Source organism: Vombatus ursinus, unplaced genomic scaffold (genome assembly GCF_900497805.2).
Source record: "Vombatus ursinus unplaced genomic scaffold, bare-nosed wombat genome assembly UNPS02014794.1, whole genome shotgun sequence".
Taxonomy (NCBI): domain Eukaryota; kingdom Metazoa; phylum Chordata; class Mammalia; order Diprotodontia; family Vombatidae; genus Vombatus; species Vombatus ursinus.
Window position 1 is genome coordinate 16,328,700 of NW_020954572.1, and position 26,855 is coordinate 16,355,554.

A 26,855-nucleotide genomic window follows, 5' to 3' on the forward strand; every position below is an offset into this window, starting at 1 on the left:
AAGGCAATCAAGGTTAAGTGATTTGCCCAGGGTCACACAGCTAGTGTCAAGTGTCTGAGGCTGGATTTGAACTCAGGTCTGCTGACTCAGGGCTGGTGCTGTATCCACTGCACTACCTAGCTGCCCCAAAGCAGCATTTCTTGAGCCCCCAACAACAAAAGAATAGACTTCCATCGAAAACTTCAGGGAAGTTTTGAGCTCATGACGTTCCCAACCCCCATTCCAAAAGGCTGAAGTTTAACTACAATGAGAAACACAGCAGTGACCAGAGAAGTCAAGTTGGGGAAGGGCCTTTTAGGAACAAGAAGAATTTCATGGAGTAGAACCTTAGAAGTGGTCTAGGTCATTGTTGTCAAACTCAAGGAGAGATGGGGGCCACTAACCCCTGCCTAAGGATCCCTGTGGGCTGCGTAATGACTTAGGTTTTTCAAATTATTTATTTATTTTTATTTAGTATTTTATTTTTCCACAGTTGCATGTAAAAAACAATTTTTAACATTTGTTTTTAAAACATTGAGTTCTAGATTTTTCTATTCCTCCCTTCCCCCACTGAGAAGGCAAGCAGTTTGATACAGGTTATACATGTATAATCATGCAAAACATATTTCCATGTTAGTCATGTTATAAAAGAAAACAGAACAAAATAAAAACCTAAGAAAAATAAAGTAGAAAAAGTATGCTTCAGTCTGTATTCAGACACCATCAGTTCTTTCTCTGGGGATGGATAGCATTTTTAAGGCTAAGTCCTTCAGAGTTGTCATGGATCATTGTATTGCTGAGGATAGCCAAGTCATTCGCTTGACTTAGTTTTAAAATTTATTATATTTTTATTTATTTTGTTAAATATTTCCAAGTTACATTTTTATCTGGTTTAGGCACATGTTTGACATTTCTGATGTAGGCCAACCTCTTCATTTAAACATGAGGAATCTGAGACCCAAAGAGGTAAGAAGAGGCAAAGCCGGTTAGAATGATGAAGCTTGCCTCAAGGAAGAGATGTGGAGGGCACTTCTCCCCCATTTCTTTGCAGAGGTGGGGACTGTGATTATGGAACATTGTGTGTGTGTGTGTGTGTGTGTGTGTGTGTGTGTGTGTGTGAGTTTTTGCTAAACTGTTCCGGTGTTTTATTCATTGTTATAAGGGATGGCTTTCTGGGAGAGGGTAGGGAGAAGGATACTTTGGAAAATGAAGTCATGTAAAAACAAAATATATCAACAAAAATTTATTTTTTTAAGAGGAAAAAAGCCAAGATTCTAGCAGCCCTTTTACTCCCAAACTAATGCCCTCCCAACTGTAACATGTTGTAGTATCTCTTTGAAGCAGGAGACTGTAAATACAAATTGTATGATATTCTTATAAATTTTACTTAGCTACAAATATTCCTGTGTAACTTTTGTTTTTCTTTGCAGAGGTCTTGTCAGCTATTATTAGTGTTCTCTTGGTTTATATACTTATGGGATTCCTTTTGTATGAAGCCGTGCAAAGAACCATCCATATGAACTATGAAATTAATGGAGATATAATGCTCATAACCGCAGCCATTGGAGTTGCAGTTAACATAATGTAAGCTCTATTTACTGTTTTTCTCTGTTCAATATTTTAAATACTACATATCTTAAAATTTAGAAATGCACAGTATCTGAATTTTTATTTTTTCCTAAATTGCTCATTGCATATTAAGTGCTAATTTTTCTAAAAAATGATAAACCACTACAGAATCTCAGTTTCTCTCTAGTGTTGATTCAAGCGTAAACATATTTGACTAAAACAAGACAGTCAGGAGACTGGCCTTGGAGATGGTAATGAGACTAAGTTTTCCCACTGAAAGTACAATAAACAGCAATGTCAGAGCAAAAGTGGTAATGTGTGCAAAAACTTAATTTTGAATAGATCCCACCTTCTGAAAGCTGTTTTTAACCAACTACTATCACTATGTATTTTTTCAACCAAACATGGAACACTTACATGTTTTTTCTGGCTAGAAATAACCTATGGAGGTTTGTAAATCCCAGTGTGCCTAATAATTAGTACGTTCTTAGATGGTTAGAGAATTTGCCAAATTGCTTACTGTCACCCTATGCCCATCCACTTTTTCTTCTTCTTACATTTCTCCTACCTCTGTCTTCTCGCTAACCTTTTCCCTTCCACCCCGTTCTTTTCGTTTGTCCTCTACCTCCCTACCTGTTTTCCTATTTTTTCCTCGTACTCCTGTATACATCTCACCTATTAGATGTACTGTGGTGGCCTCATGCCCCTCCATATGTGTTGCAGAATGTCTCATCACCATTCTTTTAAGGTGGCTGCCTTAACACAGGGGCAGGAGTGACAGTAGATGTCCTCCTCCCCTGTTTTCCGTCCCTAAATACGATACAAGGGAGTTGGCTTTGACCCTGGCTCCAGACCACAACCACCCTCAATTCCTGAAGAGCTAGGAGGCAGACTTTGTAACAGAGGCTTCAACAGGATTCAGACCTGGCAAGACCTGGCTCTTCTTTCAACCTCCGCTGTCCTCAGAAATTCAGATTTCCATCTGAAATGGCTGTGAGGAAGCAGACGTTGAAAATAGCAATGCTGGATCCCACACCCAGGCTTGTTGGTGGGGAATGTGAACCCTGCTCTTCTACCACCACTTCCCGGGGGCGCTGGGAGGCAGTTTCAGGCTCTCTTTTGAGGGTGATATGTAGAAGGCTGCTGTAAGAAAAAGAATTCTTAGTTGAAATATGTAAACTCACCTTTTTTTGGGGGGGGAGTCATTGTCTCAAGGTACCATAGGCATTAATGTTACATTGTTGTTTTTTTGTGTCCCCTTAACTAGTAACTGGTAATAAAAGTTTGCCCTTTTTTTCTCTTTGGAAAAATAATGATATTTTCTTTTTTTTAAAAAAACAGAATGGGATTTCTGTTGAATCAGTCTGGTCACCATCACTCCCATTCCCACTCCCCTCCGCCAAACTCTCCTACCACAGGTCCTGGGCATGGGCATGGGCATAACCAAGGAAGTGGCAGCCTTGCAGTGAGGGCAGCATTTGTGCATGCCCTGGGAGACTTGGTGCAGAGTATCGGGGTGTTGGTAGCTGCCTACATCATTCGATTCAAGGTAACCTGGGGGCTTATTTTTACATTGAGAAATTGCTTGAATTTTCACATCAGTGTTAAAATATATGCTCCTTTGCCATAAGTATAGTATTAAAAGTTCTGCAAATCTGAATAGAGATAAACATTTTCCACCCCACAGGGGTATACATTTTTCAGTGCTGCCAAATGAGATTGGAAGATTAGATTTTAATTGTTAAAGGACTTTTGAGCTTAGAAAAAGTATGTCTATGAACACGGTAATTCACTTGAGAAGGAAGAGCAGTGTGGGTGACTGTGGCACCAAAACCAGTCATGTTCCATATCAAGTGAGATATGGAACACGTAAGACCTGATGCTCAGGTTTAATCGTATCACTCCATGCCCTTCAGTGGTTTCCCCCATTGCTACCATCTGAAACACAAATTCCTTAGCCTAGCATTTAAAGTTTTTACTATTTGTTCCAGCTACTTTTTGGTCCTTTTTTCTTAGTGTAGACATACACTCTACATAAAGATTTCTCAAGCAATGCAGTTCCCTAATAATGCTGTCAGTGTATTATTACGAAACCCTCAATGTAAAGTCGTTAAACCCTTATGTTCTATTGTTTGTCCTATTGTCCCTGAAAATATTGTTTTTATGGAATTAAGCCTGTAATAGTATTTTGCCTAACATCATTTTCTAGGAACCATTTAACGCTGACAAATGGATTATACCTGTATTCCCCTTCACACACGCTCCATCCCAGAGATCCTAAGCTATTTGCCAATTTTCCAGTCACCATAGATACTTCCTCTTATACCTCCATGTTTTTGCCCATAACACAAAGGCTTGGATTTAGTTACTGCCAATTCCTCTCATGTTTAGAAGACGATGAAGAAAATATTACAGAACTTGAGTTGATTTGGGGGAGGAGAAATGGGGGGGTCCAGACCAGTGATTTCATTGGAAGTGAGAGCTCTCTGAAAAATTACTTCTACTAATACTGAATGACAACTATTGTTTTATTTTATTTTATTTTATTATGCTTCTTTGGTGAGGCAATTGGGGTTAAGTGACTTGCCCAGAGTCACACAGCTAGTGAGTGTTATGTGTCCAAAGTCGGATTTGAACTCAAGTCCTCCTGATTCCAAGGTTGGAACTCTATCCACTGCACCACCTAGCTGCCCTAACAACTATTCTTTAATTTATAATCTTACAGAACTGATGCAAGCATGGAGTCATAAAATGAGTTGCCCAAGATCATGTGGTATCTGTTAAAGACAGGACTTTAATTCAGGGCTGCGTACTCTCTCTTTCTCTGTCTCTCTGTCTCTCTGTCTCTCTCTGTCTCAGTATTTAAGTTGGTAAAGGTGAAATATATGGGGGTGTGGAGGGGCAATTAGGGTTAAGCACCTTGCCCAGGGTCACATAGCTACCAAATGTCTGAGGTCGGATTTGAACTCAGCTCCTCCTGACTCCAGGGCTGGTGCTGTATCCACTGTGCCACCTAGCTGCCCAGTATGTGACTTATGGTGAACAACTGCTTTCTGATACTATTATAGGAAGCCAACGATCATGAACTTAAATTTCATCAGAGAAGCTTTTAATTTTATCATTGTTGTGAGATTCTGAAACATGTTACCAAGGGAAGAACAGATGATAGCCTTATTTGGAGATGTGTCTTGAGTAAATTTTATTACCATGTAAACATCTGATTTTTTTTCCTAGAGTAGTTTGAATGCTGCATTACTTAAGGTATTGGCTCTGAGTGACCTTGAATTCCTTTCCATTTTGTGTATTTTTGTTTTCTCATAGCATTATGTTGATTTACAGAGAAAAGTAAAAAAGTATTTTTTTCTTTAAAAAGGCATCTCCACATTTTTTAATAAACCTTGATGTTCCTTTTCAGCCAGAATACAAGATTGCTGATCCCATCTGTACTTACATATTCTCATTGCTTGTGGCTTTTACAACATTTCGAATCATTTGGGACACAGTAGTTATTATATTGGAAGGTAAGATCAGTGTTGTTAAACTCCCATTTGTGTGTTGTCATCTGATTCCTGCTGGGGCACTTCTCAAGGACAGGGGCTCTGACATCCTTTCTTTGAGGATGCTTAGGGCATTATAGTTTCAAAAGAGATGATTCAGAACCTTTTGGACATCTGGGGAGAAAGGTACTGTACAAATACCAATACAGCCAAATCTTAAGTTACCCATAGTAACATGGTATCCATAGTTGGAAAATCTTGGCAAAATCCTCACATTGTTCCCAAAAACTATATTTTGGTAAGCGTTTTCACTGATCTTTTCTGTCCTTTGTCCCTCACTGTGAGAGAGAAGCCAGTATCGGAGAACCTATATTCTAACGCTACCTTGTGTATGATGTCCTCTACTAAAGCCCCCTTCTGATGCCTCATCCTGGCATGGATGTATTTCCTGAATTTTCAAAGGATATGACAGCAGGCAAGAGCTCCAATGGGTCCTTCTAACTGAAGAGCTTTCAGTTAAAGGCCCATTAACAGACTATCACCTGAGTACCATCATAGCTAACTTTGGAGCAGCTTTTCACCAGGCTTGACTGTAGGTGATGAACTTACCAGCTGTCGCAGCTCTCCATGACCTGCTATAAAGCCATAGAGGGCAGGCAGTATGATACAACAATGTTCAGTTGTTTTTCAATCGTGTCCAACTCTTCATGACTCCATTTGGGGTTTTCTTGGCAGAAATACTGGAGTGGTTTGCCATTTCCTTCTCCAGCTTATTTTACAGAAGAGGAAACTTGAGGCAAACAGGGTTAAATGATTTTCCCAGAGTCACACAACTAGTAAGTGTCTGAGACTAGATTAGGACTCGAGAAGATGAGTCTTCCTGACTTCAGGCCCAGTACTTTATCCGCTGAGCCACCTAGCTGCCCCTGATACAACAGAGACCACAGGTTTTGAAGACATCCTCTGACAAACAGTTGGTACCTATGTGATCTCAGGCAAGTCTGTTAACCTCTGTATTTCTCAAGTTTCCTCATCTGTAAATCAAGGGATAGCTTCAGAGGTCCCTTTAGACTCTAGATCCAATAAGCATAACCTTCTGGGTTGCCATCTGGGTGAGGGAGGCAGTAAAAACACCAGTGAAATCCCAGATTATTATTTTGTTGGTCATGGTAACTTCATTTTAACAGGCTTAACAAGGTAAGAAGTTACCCATTCTGAATAATTTCAGTAGACTAATTAATATTGTGAAAGACATGACGACATCCATGTTTTAAATGCACTGTAAATATTGTATCTTTGAATCTGGAAACTTTGCTGAAGGATCTTCACATCATTTCTGAATGAAATAATTGTGCATATAACATAAGCCAGAGGAATATAGACAAAGAACCCCTTAGCAAATTTAATTTGCTTCCCAAAAGTTTTAAGAATCTGTGGCAAGTGCCAAGATATATCCAACCCACTCATAACGCTTCAAGGTTGAAAAGAAATAATGAAAGGCATTTTATTTAGAGATAATTTAGAAACCTTCTCTGGCAAGTGAGGGGGAGAAAGATTATAGAGCTACATTTATTAAAGCTTAAGCAGAAGCCAAAAAGCTGAAATTGCCATAGGTGAAAGAAATACATGCAGACCAGAGCTTGGTTGTGGCAGATTAGCTCTAACATACTAACCCAAAGAAAATGGAAGATGATGGTAAATAATAACTAGCATTTATATAACACTGTAAGATTTGTGAAGTACTCTGATATCTCATTTCATTCTCACAGAAACCCTGGGTGGTAGATGCTATTATCCCCATTTTATAGTTCAGGAAGCTGCAGCTGAGAAATGTTAAGTGACTTTCCCAGGGTCACACAGCTAAGTAAGTGTCCGAGGTCTTCCTGACTTCTATGTCCAGTACTTTTACCATGCCACCAGATTCTACAAATTCCCCATTGGCTGTTGAAAGTTCAGACTTCTCTATGTGGCATCAAACAATAAGCACTTAGAAAGTACACGGTCTGGACCAAGACCTCTACTAGGCTTTGAAAGTGAAACATCCCTGCCCTCAAGGAGTTTACATTCTAATTATGGAGACAGCAGACACATTTTGGGGCATATCTGGAACACATGGACAGTAGGTGCAAAGTGACCTTGCAAGAGGGACCTTGAGGAGGGACAGGAGGCAGCATGTGCTAGGCATATCCAGTGACCTCTATCACCATGTCTCTTCAGACCCTGATGATGAGAGACAGCCTAGAACCCTGAACCAAAGAGCCCTGGAATAGTGACCTTCAAGAAAAGGCATTTCTGTCTCCTTTGTCACTATACCCCAAGAACCATGGAGCTTTTCCATCTGACTTGCAGCTGAAGTCTTCCATATATGTTGTCTCCCCCATTAGAATGTGAGCTTCTTGAGGGCAGGGACTGACCTTACTCTTTGTATTCCCAGCACTTAGCACAGTGCTTTGAATGTCAGTAAGTACTTAATCTGTTCATTCATTCTGGGAGGCTCCAGCAGCTAGAAGAATGAGCAAAGGCTTCCTGAAAGTGGTACATGATTCTGGTTTTGAAGGAAATCAGGGATTCCAAGAAGAGAGGAGGAAGGGAGCATATCTAAGGCATTGGGACAGCCAGTCGCAAAGGCATAACAATGAGAGATTGAATGTCATGTGAGGAACAGCCAGGTAACTAGTATTGGTTGTGCTATAGAATGCATGGAAGAGCTTCACATATCCAACAAAAGGGTTTATATTCAATAAACTGATAAGTAATAGTTTGCTGCTGGGTCTTAGTAAGAGGGTTAACATGATCAGGCCCACTCTTTAGGAAAATCATTTTGATAGCTGTGTAGAGGGTAGATTGGAGTTGGGAGGGGAACCTACTGGTTTAGGAAGCAATTGCAGTAGTCCAGGCAGGAGGTGATGAGTACTTAAAGTAGGGCAGTTACTCTATGAGAAGAGAGGCAGATCCAAGAAACATTGAGCAGACAGAAATAGACAAGATTTGGCAGCTGTGATTGGATCTGTGGGCTCAGTAAAGAGTTAAAGACGACACCAAGCTTGCAAACCTGAGTGACTGGAGGAATTTTGGTGCATTTGATAGCAGTAGAGAAATTCAGAAGGGAAGGAGGGATTTGGGGAAAAAAGTTTTGGACATGTAAAGATGCCACTAGGACGTTCCTTTGGGCAGTTGGTAATGTGAGGCTAGAGTCTCCTTAGATATGGAAGTCACGTACATAGCCCCATGGGGGCTGATGAAGGCACTAAGATAGAGGCAACAGAGAAAGAAAGTAAGAGGGCCCAGAACAGAGCCTTCAGGTATACCCAGTTAATGAGCATGACATGGATAATGATCCAGCAAAGGAGACTTAAGAAGGAACAGTCAGACAGGTAGAAGGAAAACCAAGAGAACAGCATCATGAAAACCCAGAGTAGGGAGAGACTATCCAGAAGAGGACAGTCAGTATTGCCAGATGCTGCAGAGAAGTCCAAAAGGATGAGGATTGAGAAAAGGCCATTAGTTTGGTAATTGAGATCATTGGTAACTTTGGAGAGAGCAGTTTTAGCCGAGTGATGGAGTCTGAAGCCACATTACAGAGGGTTTAGCCAAGAGGAAGAGGACAGAAAGTGGAGGCAGTGAGTGTTGTTGACATTCAAAAATCTTCCATGATCTAGTGACACTGATACAACTTCATTTCATACTACTCCATTTAGCCAAAATGAATTAGGGCTACTCCCTGTCCCCATACACCAAGGGTTCTCACTCAAATGTCACCTCTTCCACAAAGCCTTCCTTGATTTCCTCTCTGCCCCAAGCCCCAATTGGCAATGACCCTTTCCTGCTTGATCCTCACATAACACTTCATTTACATATTTCTCATACACTTAAATGTATTGGTTTGTATGAGAGTTGTTTATGTCATATCTCCCCCTACTAGACCATAAGACAAACACGAGAGCAGAAACTGTATCTTATCTCAACTTTGTATGCTTCTAGCACTTAGCAGAATGTCAGGCACACAGGCACTTAATAAATATTTGAATTACTGTGTGTTAGGTTTAATGGTAAATGGTATGCGTAAATGTAAGCTTACAGTATAAAACCTAGGACAGTTTTTAAAACATTAACTTGTCTTGGAGCTTTCTTTGTGATTTGTCCTGTTACTGCTTCTTAGATTTCTTTCAAACCAAGCCTGTCTCTACTAATTTTATAGCAAACTGTATTCAGTTATTCCCTTTGTTACTTTGGGTGGCTTTCAAATGCTGCCCATGTTTTATCAAAGCCAGTCACTGTCAGTTTTAATTCTTGCATAGTATCTTTGTATTTTCTTCCCGATAATCTTTCTTGGTCTTTTAGTAGTTTTCTGTGGGCTGGGAACTTTTTATTTGAAGACAGGTTTGTAGTTTCGTTGTATTTATTACATCCTTGCTTTATTGCCAGAAAAATAAATTTAAGCATTCTTGTAACTTTTTAGAGTGTGTATGCGCGTGTGTGCGCGTGCGCGTGCATGTGTGTGTGTGTGTGTGTGAGAGAGAGAGAGAGAGATCTAGTGTTGCTAGGGCCATTTTTTTTTCCTCACAAGCTAACGTCTTATAAAACATTCTGAACTTGTAGGGGTGCCAAGTCATTTAAATGTAGATTATATCAAAGAAGCTTTGCTGAAAATAGAAGATGTTCACTCAGTAGAAGATATAAATCTTTGGTCTCTCACTTCAGGAAAAACAGCTGCCATTGTCCACTTACAGTTAGGTAAGTTGCTCTCATGATATGACGGGAGGTTTGTGATCCTTTGTGTCACTATAGTTGGAGAGCAGATGAGTCTGTCAATCAGCTGGCATTTATTAAGTGCCTACTATGTACTGGGGAGAAAAAGGCAAAAGACTGACCCAGCTCTTAAAGAGCTCACGGACTAACAGAGGAGGTAACGCCCAAACAATGATGGACACATTTGAGGAAGTGAGTTGGGGAGTGAGGCTTCAGGCAGATGGTCAGGTTGAATCAGTGTTTAGTTTGTAATATAACACTTTTGGTGCAGGCCAGTGTACCAAAAAATGTTACTGTTTTAAATCTGAAGATGAAAACACATTTTGGATATGTTTGCCCTGATTTTCTATATCATCAAAGCTAATGTTCTCAGCTTTAGGTTTTCAAATAATGGCTATAGATTGAGACTAGATATAGATTAGGAAAGAAGGGGGAGATCAGTGAGGAAACATGCTGCCTCCCTCCTGACAATGAGGTAATGAAGTCAAGACTGAGACATTTTCAGTTATAACTATTATTTCTCTTTCTCTCATTCTCTTTCTTTCTCTCTCCCTTCTTCCTTCCTTCCTTCTTTCCTTTTCTTTATTTCTTCCTTTTTTTTTTTTGATTAACTATTCATGTTTGATTGAAGGGTTTTGTTTTTCTTTTAAATCTCAGAATGGGGATAGTGATAGGGATTACCAAAATGGGGAAGGGAGGGTTTAAAAAAAAGCGTCATGGAAATATTTATTTAAATACACAAAAGAAGAGCAGAAGGAATGTCACTAAAAAACAATCAGGATAGCTTTCAAAGTATTGTTGAAACATATTGAATTTGTTGTATATTTGAAGGAGAGAAGCTTGCTTTAGGTGATACAGGTTCGCAATTGCATATACCATCCTTTTTCTGACCTGCCTTGCATGCGGAAATGCTTAGATTTAAAATTTTTTGGCATTAGATTCAAAATTTTTTAAAAAAAGTTTAATTGGGGGGAACCACCTAGATCCTCAAATTGAGCGGTTTTTTGGGGGTTTTTTTTGGTGTAATTTTGCCACTTCAGTACATTATGCACTGGCAGGAAGAATACTCATACCGATGAGATCTGAAATCTAATTTAGTATGACATGAAGTTGTAATGATAAGGTGATGCTAGATCTCTGACTGTTTGAATACAATCTCCTTTCTAGATTGATTTAAAAACCAGATGCATTCTAATTTTAATTTTTAGGCAATTGGGGTTAAGTGACTTGCCCAGGGTCACACAGCTAGTAAGTGTGAAGTGTTTGGTCTGAGGCTGAATTTGAACTTGGGTCCTCCTGACTTCAGGGCCAGTGCTCTATCCACTGTGCCATCTAGCTGCCCCGCATTCTGTATTTTTTAAATGTAGATAATCTACAGTGATATAACTGATCAGCTACTTTGAGCATTAAACGGTCTTAGGGATGTGGATTCATGCCGTACAATGAGCTTGACTGTGCTTGAGAGGCAGGGAGGCATGATAGATGAAAATATGGGATGTGAAATTAGGAAGGGTTGGGTTCAGGCTCCTTCCAGTTCTCCAGTCCTTTCAACATAGTCCAAGCATAGAAGGGGAGAATAAAAATATTAGTAGAATAAGAGAATAAGAATATTAATAGAAGGGGTTAAAGTGGTTAAATGTTCTAATTTTGTAAACTGATTTCTTTCCTTCCTTCTTTTCTTCTTTCCTTCCTTCCTTCCTTTTTTGAAGGCAACTAGGGTTAAGTGACTTGCCCAGGGTCACACAGCTAGTAAGTGTCTGAGGCTGGATTAGAATTCAAGTCCTCTTGATTATGGGGCCGGTGCTCTATCTGCTCTAACATCTAGAGGCCCCAGTAAACTGACATTACTTTTTCAATTGTTTTGCCTTTTTATTTAAAATTCATTTCCAAATACATTCCCATTTCCTTCTCTTACAAGAATAATTTTAAAAAGAAGGGAACAAAAGGTTTAGCAAAGCCAAACAATACATTGGCATTATCTGAATGTGTGTGGGTCTCCATCCTCGGCTCCCCCCCCCATCTCTACAATAAAGGCTGATGCTTTTTCTCCACCGTGGAGGTGAGGGATGGGGACAAGCCTAGTCATTATAATAGTTAATTGCAATAAATTTGCTTTTATTCTCCCATTTATGTTGTTAAAGTTGTGCCTGGTGGTTGTTGTTTCGGCTTATCTTACTTGAAAGATAATAACAACAGTTAGTATTTATAAAGCACTTTGAGGTTTGAAAAACTCTGTCCAAACATCATCTCATTTGACCCTCACAACAACCCTGGAAGGTAGGTGCTACCATTATCCCCACTTTGCAAATGAGGAAACTGAGGTAGACAGATTAAGTGACCTGCCCAGGGTTACACAGCTAGTAAGTGTTTGAGGCAGCATTGGAACTTGGGTCTCTCTCACTCCGAGTACAGCCCCTCTTATGCGCTGTGACCCCTAGCTGCATGGACACAAATAAGCAGTCTGCCCAAATGGTGAGGGTGGAAAATAAATAACAGGTAAGTCAGACCTCTTTATGGACATGACCCAGAGTAGGAGTAGTAACAGTATGAAGGTGTGTGTGTGTGTGTGTGTATATATATATATATAGGTGTATAAGACAGTGTATATGTGTGTGTATAGAAAAGTGTGTATATAGCTATGTGTATATTGTTTTATACATATGTGTATGCACATATACATATGATACACACGTGTGTATCATGTGTGTACACATGCACACACTAAAAATAGTGTACTATCACTAAATATGTAATATTCGATGTTAAATATTACATATTTATCTTAATGTTTAATTAATATGATATATAATAAATGTGTGTTATCATTATTTTCACTACTACTACTACTACTACTACTGTGCTTGTTACAAAGCCCTCCTCCTCCCAGAAAGCAAAGTCGTACCGCCTTTGATTTTTGTCTCCCCTGTGTGTTCATTCATCAGTGCGTGACAACGTATCATTATCAAGTGACACCAACCACGTTTTCCCTTCTTGCTGTTGTAGCCCCTGGCAGTTCACCTGAATGGGAAGCAGTGCAGTCGAAGGCCAGGCACCTGCTGATGAACACTTTTGGGGTCTACAAATGCTCCGTTCAGCTTCAGAGTTACAGGCGAGAAGCGAGCAAAACCTGCGGAGCTTGTCACGGTGCCAGTGCCTAACACCGAGCTTGGGGAACGACAGCCTTATTTATCGTGCAGACACCAGCGAGCAGCAATAAGGGACCGTATGAATGAGCTACTGGGATCCCCGACAGCTCAGCCCGCATCAAGAAGGAACACGGTCCGCGAGGACTCCATTGTAGGTCCTCCGAAGAGCCTTGCCAGCATGTAGCCTGGGAGAAGTCAACATTAAATGACCGTTCTACTATGATTTTCAGACAGGGATGTTACCATAATATTGTTTACAGAATGGGGTGTGACTCTGCAGATACTTCGTAGACAAAGCTTAAAGATTCCAGTCCTTTGTTAATTGTATCGCGTAATGTAATGCATCAGCTTTCAAGGAAGAACCCAGAATTCAGTACTTGCATTTTTTTTTAAAAAAAGAAACATTTAAAAGCCAAATTACTTTGAGCATCAAAAAAGGTTAAAGCACTAAATTTTTAAAACTATGTTGGCTCAGTGGGATGAACTGGGGTCATTTAAAAAAAATTCTCAAGGTTTTAGGAAGTTCTGGAAAATATCAAGAAATAGAAGCAAATGCATATTCCCAAGTGTTTCATAAATGTTTTCCTTTATAAATAATTCAGGATGTCATTGGTCTGTTTCTGCCTTATAACTTTATTTTTTCCAGATGTTAGAAACAGGGCTTTGAATCTCAAGGCATAATATGTTTTAATTATTTGTCTTCTTCCAAGGCAGAGCCAAACACACTTTAACATGATTTGTTGATTGTTGTCATGAAAATCATTTAGTAAATATTTCCAGTGTTATTCTACATTAGGGAAAATATAGTTTTAAACTATGATCATTTAATTTGAAATAAGGCACAGGAGGATGGTGCCAGAACCTATACTAACTAAACTGTTTGTTAGTAGGTGAGTTAAATTTGGCTGAAGAAAAGCTGAACCAGTATTTCACTGCTCCTTTTAGACCTTTTCATTCTGTATATCCCGTTTGTTTGGCTCCTACCTTTTGGAGTACCTACTTACATGAAGTAAGTATATAACCTGTCTAATGGCCCTTTCAAAATAAAACTCTGTGAGGCTCAGCTTTTGCACACTTACTCTTCCCACCTACACAGATTAATAACCACATTCTCCCAGAATTTGGGTCTACCTTTGTAATATAGGCCAATATATTAAAAAAAAAATCAGGGATTCTCCATGGTATATTGGTGCCTCCAAGCTGTGTTTTGGTACTGCCGCAGAAAAAATGCCAAAATGAGCACTGTGGGAAAAATAACTTTGTGAAGATCACAGCCAAGTTGCATGTTTTTAGAAGCACTCAGGTGATAGTTGTTAGCCTAGAGTCAGGAAAAAGGAAAACATTGAAGAGCATGAAACCGAAGGCAAGTCTGATTATGGCTTGGGGACTGTGCAGTTTAAGCAAAAATTGAAGGTGAAGGTTATTGTTTGTTCAGAATTCACAAGGTGTGTTGGCTCATCTGTGACACATGTTGAGAATTGGGTCAGGGAGGCAATCACAGATGACCAAGCTTCTAGCTACTGGAAGCAAATAGAAAAGGAAATAAGCATTTATTCAGCACCTGCTATGTTCTAGGTACTGGGCTAAGCACCTGGCCTTATGAGAACCTACATTACCAATCCAGTTTCGTTTGGGACAAGTACTATACTTCCAGAGTACCAGGTTCTAAGGTAATCAGCTCTTAGTGAAATTAGATCTCAACTCCTGGCCAATAGAGATTGCTTCTAGGAACAAAGATTAGAAAAGTTGTATCTTAACTAGATACTTTAAACAAACTGCAAATTCCAAAATATGGTTTAGGGGCAGATGATTTCAGAATATGAGGCCTGTCAATAGAAATTAACTATATATTTATATATTAAACTGTACAAATTGGGGGTATTCCTGCATATGGAAGGCAGATAGTGGTAACCAGAGAGTATTTGAATAAAGAGTTGCACACTTGGGAGCTATGTGTACCATGCTGCATGGCATTTCTACCTGCATTGAGTGACTTTTTTTTGATAAAATGTGGTGGCATCCCCCTGTCCCACCTATGTTGCTTATAATGCTTAATCTTAGTCTTCCTTTTAACTTCCTTAGGAGTATCTGGCTTTTCATAGTAGATTTGCTCTTGAAAGAGGTGGGTATAAGGACTTACAAAATACATTGAGGGGTCTTGCTATATAAAAGAATCCTATTGTGAATTTTTTGTAAAATTGGAAATCACCTACTTTGTTTTGTAAATCTGAACCTTGATACTGCCCAAATCAGAGCACACTTAAATTCTTCTGTAACCCTTTTTTTGCATACAAGGACAGTGCATTTTATTATTCATATCATAGGGTGGTGACTTTCTGTAACATAAGAAAGTAAATTTATGACTGTGAGGGATGCAACGCCAGCCCACATCAGATAGAATGTTGGGGAATTTATTTGAATAGGGCAATGTCGGATATAACCTCCTAAGCCAAATAATGTGCAGTTCAGATTGGCCTTGCAATACAGTGGCTCAGTTGGATCCACACAGTGTTGAGAAGATTGCCTTAGGTGTAACTTTGATCTAATTTATTGCATATCCTGGGGTTTGGAACTGTCTTTGAACATAGTTTTTGTAGTTCAGAACAGGCCTAATGTTTTGAGTAAGGTATTTCTTGTTTCACTGATGATGCTTTTTACTTATATGTAAGATGGAGGTGTGTCTGAAGTATAGTGGGGTGTGTTTCTGAGGGCTTTGAAGGACAGGGCTGCTGTAATTTCTGAAAGTGTTCCTATGACTATCATGCTATAGTCATCATTTTTATGTAAAACTCCATGTTATTTTTGAAGAACTACATATAGTATTGTTTCTTTGCCACGTCACTGAATTGCCTTTTCCATTCTTTTCACTTTTCTTTGGATCTTTGGACCATTTTCAGAAGGACAGTTTTCTAGAATCACTTTTTTGCTTCTCAACATTGACTTTCCTGCAGGGCTCTTGCCTGGCCCCTTCAAGCCCCTCAAGTCTAAAGTCTTCCAGGGTGTTGTTTTTTGTTTTTTTTTGAACAATAGACTTAGACATAGTCCAAGCCATTTCTGAGACACTGGAAATTGAGAGAAGAGATTTCCTCACCATTAATGTCTTTCACAGCCTTAACACCACTATTAGAAATGTATTTCTGGGTTAGGTGGAAATCTGTCCCAGTATTTCCAACCCACATTACCTGTGAGTAGTGCACTTCCTCAGTAGTGTAGGTGTAGTTGACATTGACAGATAGTGGAGTTTCCTTCAGTGTATGATGAATTATTTTTAGAAAACAAACAACCAATGTATGTTTATTTGGAAGACAGAACTGGTTCACTATTAAATTCAGTTATGAATATATGTGTGTGTGTGTATGTATATATATATATGTATATATATATATATATAATTTTTCAAACTCCCAATCACCCCAATATTTATTGGTGGTTCTTAATTAATGAGAGGCAACATGGTTTCTAAGGCCAGCAGGCTGGCCTTAGAACCTAGAAAGTCCTCATTCTGACATAGTCTAGTGACATGACTATAGGCCAATCACTTAAACTTTCACTGCCCCCAGGCAGCTCTCTAAAACTCTAAATTACCACTGAGTTACATAAATGGAAGGCGTTTGCCATGACAGGAGCTCTCTAGTCTGATAAAATAGTGGGTATGAGTCAAAAAATTACTGTGGAGAAAGTACTTCCTAAAAAGTTTGGAACCCTTGATGTGTTGTAGACAATTAAAATGTTGAACTCAAACTTATTTCCGACTTGCAGGACAATCAGACCAAGGGGTGAATGCCAGTTATTAGCTGTTTAATTGCACTTGACTGCCAGGAGAACCAAATGAGCATCAGTCATAACTGGACAGAGGCACCTCCTCAGATGCTATATAGATAGCTGTGGGCTTTATCGTGGGGCCTTGTTTTTTTATATCTTTTTTTTTTTTTAATGGGGCAGTAGGGTTAAGTGACTTGCCCAGGATCACACAGCTAGTGAGTGTTATGTGTCTGAGGCTGGGTTTGAACTCAGGTCCTCCTGACTCCAAGGCCAGAGCTGTATCTACTGCGCCACCTAGCTGCCCCAGGGCGTTGTTTTTTGATTAAGTTGTTCGCAGAAAGGAGTGAAGTCTGTGGTTTTCAAATTATGTATTCAGCCCACTGTATCTAGACAAAATACACCTCATTCCTATTGCAGGCCTGCCTCGTGACTCCAGTCGGTCATTGCTTCCAATCTCTTACAGATTCCATTCTGTAAATATTTGCTGGTCTTTTCAAGAACTTGATATGGGAGCTAGAGAAAGGGTTATGGGGATCTCTTTGTTTGAGGTCCTGCATCTAAGGAACATGCAGGCCCTCAACCTAGCCAGTCTGAATTAGATGGCTTTATCAAGCCAGATTTTCCACATACTGTTGCAGATGTACAATTTAAGACCAATAGATCTTTGACAAGATTGGTAATTATTCGAGAGAATTTCTCAGTTTCTGTGATCGTGTTAAGTTAGAATAGTTTAGTACATTTTGAATTTATTACAACACAAAATTAGAATGTTTGTGTGAGGACCTTAACAGGCAAGAGAGGTATAATGGCTTTGGGGAGCTTAGGCTTCGTTTTAAAAGCATATCATTAAAATAAGCCATATCACAGTTTGATGGAACTGTGTTTATACTTTTCCATAGACCCTTTCAGAAACTGGATATTTTGCACAATAATCAGTTATAGAAGGATTTATTTGACACAGGGGTTTGTCCATGTAATTGGAGATCAAAGTATGGTATATATTTACTGTATTTGAAATTTTTAAACTGTAATTTCCTAAACATTTATTAAAATAAAACACATGGCAAAACAACTTTTACTTTATTAAACAGATCCTACAATCTCTTATAAAAAACTAGAATTCGCTTGTCTTTATTCATTATACGTTCTCATTAACTTTAGACTCAATCATTTATTGGCAACCTTAAGGCATATTTTTTTTCTTTTCTTTCTTTTTTTTTTAAATCCAATAACAGAATAAAGCATCTTCAGTAACCGCTATATACTTCCATGCCTTTGTAGGCATTTAGGAAGTATGAGGTAGAAGGCTGGCCCAGTTTAGCTCTAATTCCAAGAGATCCCTGATTATGGATTTTATAGCATAGGAATTATTTATTCCTCTATGGATCCAGAAACCCAGGGGCATAAGGAAGTGAGGGTAAAGTAGGATGTTCCCTTCCTGGCAGGTGGGCTCTAACCATTTCAAGCACATGTATGAAGCAAGTGCCAAAAGAGCATATTTTGGACACATTTAAATATTAAGACTGCCTAAGTCTGAGGGACAACTCTATCACTTTCCCTGCACTTGGAGTGAGATAGAAATATGATTTGAAGCTTTGTTACAAATGTTGCCTTACTGTTTATCAAAGGTCTTTTAGCTAAGGGATTATGTTGAATATTCATACCGAATAGCTTGATTACTTTGAAATAATTGTGAGCCATATATGCATTTTTCTAAAGGCATAATGTTTATATTGTATGGCTTTCTGAGGAGGAAAACATGCTTATTTTGATTTTTAGTAAATGTTGCTTTCCTTCTCTGACTTTTTAAATATGGCAAAAAGAAATGAGTCCTTTAAATAGGCTAAACCACAACAAAGTGACCCTTTATACAGTTGTTTTTGGAGCAGATTCAGTTCTAATAAACAGGGAATCATGTTGGATTTTTTTTTTTTAAAGGCTGTGAGCCTGTTTTTCATCTTGGGTAACATGACTTTTGTTATTTCCATGGATACCTAAGATAAGCATCTTTCTTTGATACTATCTCTGTGTGAAGACTTCTTACCATGTGTGTACTTAACACATTCTTAACCAAGACAGTGCCTTTGATTCTGGGTCTCTACAGCTTATCAGTATGCACTTTCAGACTAACACCAGATTCCAATTTGGGGCTTTATTCTTGTGTTACTGCTTTTTTCTAAAGTTCAGCTAGAGTTTAATAGGCCTGTATGGTTTCCAAGAGTTTTCTTTCCCCTGTCCTATAACTGGAATTACCACAGCCGTTTATTATACCTTTTAATTGCCTGCTGCAATGATATCAAAAGACTAAAACATAGAAGTGGGAGGCCTGAATTTTTCCATTCTTTTATACTCTTCCCATATCTATAGAGGGGTTGGGCAAAGTAATGAGGTTGTCTAGTTGCTACATTTATAATTTTGACATTTCAACAAGGTTGTCCACGCTCGAGTTTATCCATTTGCTAATTGGATTTCTTCCTTGTCATTTTGTCCTTTTCCAACTAAATTAATTCCTTTTTAAGGAAAATTCAAGGCATTGTCCCATAACATCAAGGCTGAATCACTTCAGTAAATAATATTCTTGAGCGTTAGAGCTGGAAAGGGACTTTGTGCAACTATCAAATTATTGGGGCATGAGGTCAGTTTGAGGTACTACCTCTTGCCCAGGAAATCACAGCATCTCACAGTTGGGAGAGATCTTCCCAACTATATTTCACCAGCCAAGGCCCAAGTAAGCCTTAGGTAGTGACAGATGGCCCCAGTTGCCCAATTGCTAGTGACACCACTCCTTCACTGATAACTGTGATGGAGGGTGACAACCACATCTTACCTAAGACTAGAAGCCTCCTTTACAACACAGTTCTCCTGATTCGGTTACCCTCTTGACTATTATGCTAGCAATTAGATGGTTCTTCAGCCCTAAGGCTAGCAAATTCCTATCTGCTGCTGCCTAGATCTCTGTGATTGAGAGTCATCAAAAAGGGGGAATAATCCTCCTTTTCCAAGTTTTCTCCCTGAACTGTTCCCTCACCCATTATCATCCCTATCTTCCTGCCCTCCTCTTCCACTGTTCCCTCAATCCTTGAGTTATCATTAATCAATTCCTCTTTATCCTAACTATCTTCCTCTTATCTTTCCATCTTTCACTCAAGGGGAAATCCAGATTTTTGAGCAAGATGTTAGCTTCAGTCAGCCTTTCTGGAGCTCTCTTACGTCTTCTCTCTCTTTGCACACCAAGGGCATAAGGAGTCTGCCTTCTCTTTGTTCCTCATTACCACTTTAGGATCTTAAATCTAGAGCTGAAAGAAAGTTCAAGGTCATGTAACTCTCTCATTTTGCAAGGACAAATGAGGCCTAAGAAGTTTGTGATTTGCCTAAGGTCATAAAGGTAGAACGGGGATTTGAACCCAGTTCCTTTGTTTCCAGAGTCAGGATTCTTTCCGCTGCCCTATGCTACTCCCAGAATGACCTTCTGCCTCCATCACCCAGCAGCCTCCTCTGTGAGGTTTGCTGCGTCCTGTGCAGATCCTTAGGGCTGGCATCTACCAGTCTCCAGGTCTCTCAGCCTCCTTTCTTAAGAAGTTCAATACTTTCTTTACAGTCTTCTTTATCCCAACCCCTGCCATCTCACGTGGAGTCTTCAATATTAATGTTGGTGTCCCTCAAACACCCTAGTCTCCTAGTTGACTGACCCCTCAACTCCTGTGACATAGCTCCATTCTGCCTCCCATAGAGATGGTTACACAGAACTCACCATAACTTCCACCTTTGTGACCTTAAACTAAGATTGATGACTGATTACAATGTCCATTTATTTAATCTCTCCCTCCATCTCACTCCTCTTGATCCTATTTCTGCATCTGTGCAGTAACCTCCTGTTCCTCCATCTCTCCCTATTCTCCCAATCTATCACCCCTGATCTGACCTGGCTTTCCTCTTTTCATAGACATGACTCTATAATTAACCAATTAAACTATGTACTATATCTTTCATCCTCTAATTACTTAACATTCTTGCCCTGCCAGCCTTCAGCCTTGGGTCAATCTCACCTTTCACTTTTTCTGCTCTGGCTGCACAGTTGCTGAATGTTGCTGTAGGAAATTATTAAAACCATGCTGACTAGGTCTTCTACAAATTCACGTTATCTCCACTTTATTCAATCCTTTTATTCTTCCCTATTTGATTATTATGGTCCCCACATCGGTGGGGCCAAACCTCCCTTCTCAACCCACCAAAGACAATCACATGTTTCAGCAGATGACCTTGCCTCCTACTTTACTGAAAACATAATAAACCCTCCATTGGGTTATCTTCCTCATTCCACATTTCATAATCGCTCCGTATCTTCCTCTGTCCTCTCCTTCTTTGCTCCAGTCTCTGAGGAAGAGGTCTCCTTGCCAAAGCTAAGTCCTCTCCTTGTGTCTCTGATACCTGTGCCCCCCATCCTTTCTGGGAGCTTGCCACATCAAACACTTCTCATCTTCCCTTTCTTTGCCGACTAATTCCTTCCTGTTATATTGCAACGTAAATGCAATACAAACTTGCTAGGATCTCTCCCTTCCTTAAAATAATTTTTTTTACTTGATTCTGACATCCCATCAAGCTATTGTCCTAGATTTTCTCTTTCCTTTCATTGTTAAACCTCTAAAAAGTCACTTGAATCCTTGAAATCTGAGTTCCAAGATCACCACTCTCCTGAAACTGTTCCTTCAAAAGTTGTCATTGATTCTTTATGTATGAACCACATATCCCAATACTCCTTGCATCTTTTGACACTATTGACCTCTCTCCTCTCTTCCTGGATACTCTTTTCCCCCTTGGCTTCTAGATCTCTCTTAGTTTTCTTCCCACCTCTCCAATCATTCCTTCTCAGTCTCCTTTGCTGGATCATCATTTATCTCCTAACTTACAATAAATTTGTTGTACAAGTTATCCCTTCCACATCATGACTTTCCCCATTGAGGTGTCAATATATCATGAGTTCATAAGAAATTAAATGAGAATGTTTTGGGAGTTTTGTGGGAGCCACAGATGACACATAAAGGCCAGCATTCAATAGAGAAAAAGTTTAGAAACTCAGAAATGCATAAAATATACATACAGTATTATATGATATCAACAAATTTTATCTTTTAATACCATTATCATTCACTTATTCTCTGGTATGAAGGGAGGGCCAAAAAATTTTACACAGATTTTCCAGATCGCAAGGGTGCCATGCCCCTAACCCCCACAATGTGGAAGGGATAACTATATTCCTCAAGTCTCTGCCCTGGGTCCTCTTCTGTCCCCACCCTTGTTGAGCTTATCTGCTCCCATAGGTTCAATTGTCATCTCTATGTGAATGACGGGGGCAACAAGGTGACTGTGGGTAGAGCACCAGGCCTGGAGGCAGAAAGATGCATCTTCCAGAGTTCAAATCTGGCCTCAGATACTTACTAGCTGTGTGACCCTGGGCAAGTCACCTAAACCTGCTTGCCTTAGTTTCCTCATCTGTAAAATGAGCTGGAGAAGGAATTGACAAACCACTCCAGTATCTTTGCTAAAGAGTCCAACACGACTGAAAACCGAACAACAACAAATGTAAATGACTCACAAATCTATGTGCCCAGCCCCAACTCTTCTCCTAAACTTCGCTCTTATTTCCAACTGTCTACTACTGTCCTGTTGACACTTCTAACTCAACTCACATTGAGTAGGGAGCATTGTCTTTCTCACCCAATCTACCCCATTCTCCCAGTCACCCTTGCTTGACCTCTCCCTCATCCCCGTGTCCAATTCCTGTCAATTCTTGCATTAATCCTCTTCACTTACAGGCCCTCATCCCTCACCTGGACTACTGCAATAGCCACTTGGTGGTCCTCCCTGCTCCCAGGCCCTCCACCTCCAAATGAGATCATACAACTGCCAAAATGATCTTTATTTTCCACAGATCTGACCATGTCACTACTCCCCTGCTCAATAATCAAATGTCCCTAGTTCCTCTAGGGTAAAATCTAAACAACTCAGCCTGGCATTTAAGACCTCTCACAATCTGGTCATATCCTTATGGACTTACTTCATATCATTCTCCTTGAGGTGCTTTAGGCTACAGCCAAACTGAACTCAGTCTTCCGTTTCCTACCTCCGGGTAGATGCACACACCGCCCCCAGTGCCTGCCATGCTGCTTTTCAGACTCTTAAGGTTCAGTGAGGCGGTCACCCCCTTCCTTAAGTCTTCCCTAATCCCCTCCCCACCCCAATCTATTAGTGTTTTCCTCTTCGTTAAATGACTCTATTACTCTGTATTACACATGCCTCCATAAAGGCAATGATTATTTCATTTTTGGTATCACTAGCATGTGGCATAGTACCTTGTGTAGTAAATACTTAAATGCTTATTGCTTTGACCTGACCTCACAGATGATCTAATGCAGGGGTGGGGAACTTGTGACCTCAAGGCCACATGTGGCTTTGACTGAATCCAAACTTCATAGAACAAATCTCCTTAATAAAAGGATTTGTTCTATGAAACTTGGACTCAGTCAAAAGGCTGCACCTGAGGACCCACAGGGCCACAAGACCGTAGGTTCCCCAGCCCTGACTAGTGATTCTAGTCTAACCCCTAACTAAAGAGAAATCCCTTCTATCACACTTTTTTATTTTTTTTATTTTTTTGAGTGAGGCAATTGGGGTTAAGTGACTTGCCCAGGGTCACACAGCTAATAAGTGTCAAATGTCTGAGGTTGGGGGCTGCTAGGTGACGCAATGGATAGAGTACCGGCCCTGAAGTCAGGAGGACCTGAGTTCAAATGTGACCTCAGATCAAACACTTGACACTTACTAGCTGTGTGACCCTGGGCAAGCCACTTAACCCCAATTGCCTTAAAAAAAAAAACAAAACTCTGAGGTCACATTTGAACTCAGGTCCTCCTGACTCCAGGGCCAGTGCTCTATCCACTGCACCACCTAGCTGCCTCTATCACATTTCTTAACAAGTGGTCCATCAGCTTCCCACATGTAAGAAATCCAGTGAGGAAAAAAATCCCACTACTCCCTAAAGCTTCCTATTTTTAAGTACTATTAAACACCCCATAGATGCACCTATGAAGAGAAACTGTTTTTAAGTATTTGGAAATCATCTAGTTTCATATAAGCATCATTTAGCAGCACGGGATCCTAAAGAATATTTTGACCTATTTCCTATAGCTTTAAATGAAAACCTTGTGAGAAAGTTGCATACATCTCTTTCAATGTCCTGTATCCAGACTGGACTTCTGCCCAATTAGAATGAGTGAGGTCTTAATCGTATTTGGAGTGTCTCCTTGTGCACTGTATTTGCCTTAACTGTACTACTTAGCTATTCGTTCTGCCAAGATTAAACTTTAATGGAGCTGGATTATATTAATACAACTTTAGATTCAAGGAGGTCAACTAGGTGGCACAGTGGATGGAGTACCAGGCCCAGAGTTAGGAAGATTCATCTTTCTGAGTTCAAATCTGGCCTCAGACACTGACTAGATGTGTGAGCCTGGGCGAGCCACTTAACCCTGTTTGCCTCTGTTTCCTCATCTGTAAAATGATCTGGAGAAGGAAATGGCAAACCACACCGTTATCTTTGCCAAGAGAACCCCAAACGGGGTCATGAAGAGTCAGACACAACTGAATAACATCAAGGAACTCAGAGCCAAATAGCAGGTATCCTGTCACAAGTTTAACAAAGGAACACCCCTTTGCCCTTATCCCCATCAAGCAGGAGTCCAGATTATGTATGTGAAACCACAGGAAAGAAGAAGCGTTATCGTAAAAGTCCTGTGACAGACAAAGCTGAAATTTATGCTGAAATTGATAAGTTTCTCTCAGATCATGAAAGTAAGACTGTACTTTATTTTGTCTTGATGAATTTAACAGTGATGAGATCATGGTTGGTAGCATGGTGTGACAGAAAGGGAGCTGGATTTGGAGTCAGAAGCAGAGTTCAAATCCTGACTCTGCTACTTACTACCTATGTGACCTTAGGCAAACCACTAAACCTCTCTGGGCCTCAGGTTCCACTCTATAAAGTGAGTTGGTTAGAGTAGATATCCTCTAATGTCTCTTCCAGTTCTCAATCTATAACCGTATAATCCATCCAAAACATTTGAGTGGGGGCAGCTAGGTGGCGCAGTGGATAGAGCACTGGCCCTGAATTCAGAAGGACCTGAGTTCAAATAAGACCTCAGACACATAACACTTAATAGCTCTGTGACCCTGGGCAAGTCACTTAACCCCATTGCCTAGACAAAAAAACCCAAAAACATTTGAGCGTAGAAAAGTATTAGCAACTTAGAAACTCCTGGGGAATATGACTTTTTAATTGTAGGTATCTTTATTTTTCAGGTGGAAGAATGTTAATTAAGCACCTACTATGTACAAGATCTTGTGCTATTTCCTGGGAATACAAGAAGAAATGGTCCCAACATTCAAGGAACTTATATTGTAACAATAATAATGACTGACGCTTATGTAAAAATGGCTTTAAGGTTTGTAAATCATTTTATGCACATTATTTCATGTGAGCCTTACCGCAACTATAGGGGGTAGAAGTAAATAAATTAGGGGCAGCACAATGCATAGAGAACCAGCCCTGGAGTCAGGAGGACCTGAGTTCATATCTAGCCTTAAACACTTCCTAGCTGTGACCCTGTGTAAGTCACTTAACCCCAACTGCCTTAAAAAAAAGTAAGTAAATTAATAATAACAACTAGCATTTATATAACACTTTAAGGTTTGCAAAGCATTTTATAAACATTATCTCATTTTATCCTTACAACAACACTGGGGGGGATAGTTGCTATTATTCACCCCCATTTTATAAAATGAGGAAACTGAGTCAGAGGTTAAGTGATTTGTAAGTATATGAGGTCAAATTTGAACTCAAGTCTTCCTGACTCCAAGCTGTACCACCCAGCCACTCTGTGGACCTCAGAGGTCATCTAATCTGGATAATCCATTTTATAGTTGTGACCCCTGAGATTCAGAGGGAATAAATGATTGCTTAAGATCATGTAGATAATATGCATCAGAGACAGGATGTGACCCCACCCAGGTCAGATCCAGCACTCAATGCACTACACCACCTGGTTCTTCTTGGCCTACTTTAGAAATAAGCTATATTTAGATCAAGGGTTTCCTGTTTCTTACCAAAAGAAAATTGGCTTGTATTTTAAACACTTATCCTCCATAACAGTAGTCTCCAAAATGAGGGTCAAGGCCCCCTGAAGTAAATGACCATCTCCTGACCCAAGGGGTATATAACCAACCAATCTTAGGTTGGGAAGGTAGGTCTCTATCACATCCTCTCCCAACCACACCTACCTTTGTTCTTTTACACTACCTCACTGTCTCATTCTGTTGTGAAAGCTACAAACCTCCCTCTTGAATCCTTTGGACCAGTCCCTCAAGGCAGTTATAACCCCTACTAAGGGGGCAGCTAGGTGGCGCAGTGGATAGAGCACTGGCCCTGGAGTCAAGAGGACCTGAGTTCAAATGCGGTCTCAGACCAGACACTTGACACTAACTGTGTGATCCTGGGCAAGCCACTTAACCCTAATTGCTTTGCAAAAAAAAAAAAAAACACAACCCCTACTAAGTACCCCCCAGCAGTGTCTGTGGAGGAACAGTCCAAGTCATGTAACCAATAAGATGGAGGACCCAATATTTTCTCCAGTCCCCTCTAACTATCACAAGATCCCAAAAGAACAATTACAGCTGTCTTCATAGGACAAGAAACCAAGAAGCTTAACAGCCTCAAGAATTAACAGTGGAGATCTTAATCCCTTTCACGCTCACTCAGCACCCCAACCCCACCAGCCTCTGTGCTCCAGTATGGCACACAAATTGACCCACAGATTTGTGCTTTGGGCCCTCCTCAGGAATTTTCCTGCTGCTATAATCTCTTCTAGCCCTCCCTTCAACATTACATTGCAATAACCAGGGTACCTCTGTTCTGCCAAGCTGCATTAAAAAGAGGGGGCAACCTTTCTGCCAGTTCCACCCTCTTCCAGTGAGCTGCCAAAATAACGGAGCACAAAAGGAAAGAGGAAAGGGACACAACACATGCTTTCTGTGGTGTTTTCCCTTGTCTGTTCTTGTTCAGTCATGTCTGAATCTTCTGGACCCATGGCCACAAGATACT

General features: G+C 40.1%; 1 protein-coding gene across 3 annotated transcripts in view; it reads left to right on the top strand.

Moving 5' to 3' along the window:
- The window catches only part of SLC30A4 (solute carrier family 30 member 4), a 37,288-nt gene extending 20,419 nt beyond the window's left edge, over nt 1–16,869 (top strand). For all 3 annotated transcript variants that reach the window (XM_027870164.1, XM_027870166.1, XM_027870165.1), the window contains 5 exons: nt 1,410–1,563; nt 2,890–3,097; nt 4,964–5,069; nt 9,645–9,779; nt 12,798–16,869. In XM_027870164.1, the coding sequence (XP_027725965.1) occupies nt 1,410–1,563; nt 2,890–3,097; nt 4,964–5,069; nt 9,645–9,779; nt 12,798–12,952 (758 nt within the window). In that variant the 3' untranslated portion in view covers nt 12,953–16,869. The remainder of the gene's footprint in view (nt 1–1,409; nt 1,564–2,889; nt 3,098–4,963; nt 5,070–9,644; nt 9,780–12,797) is intronic.
- Nucleotides 16,870–26,855: the final 9,986 nt, after the last annotated feature.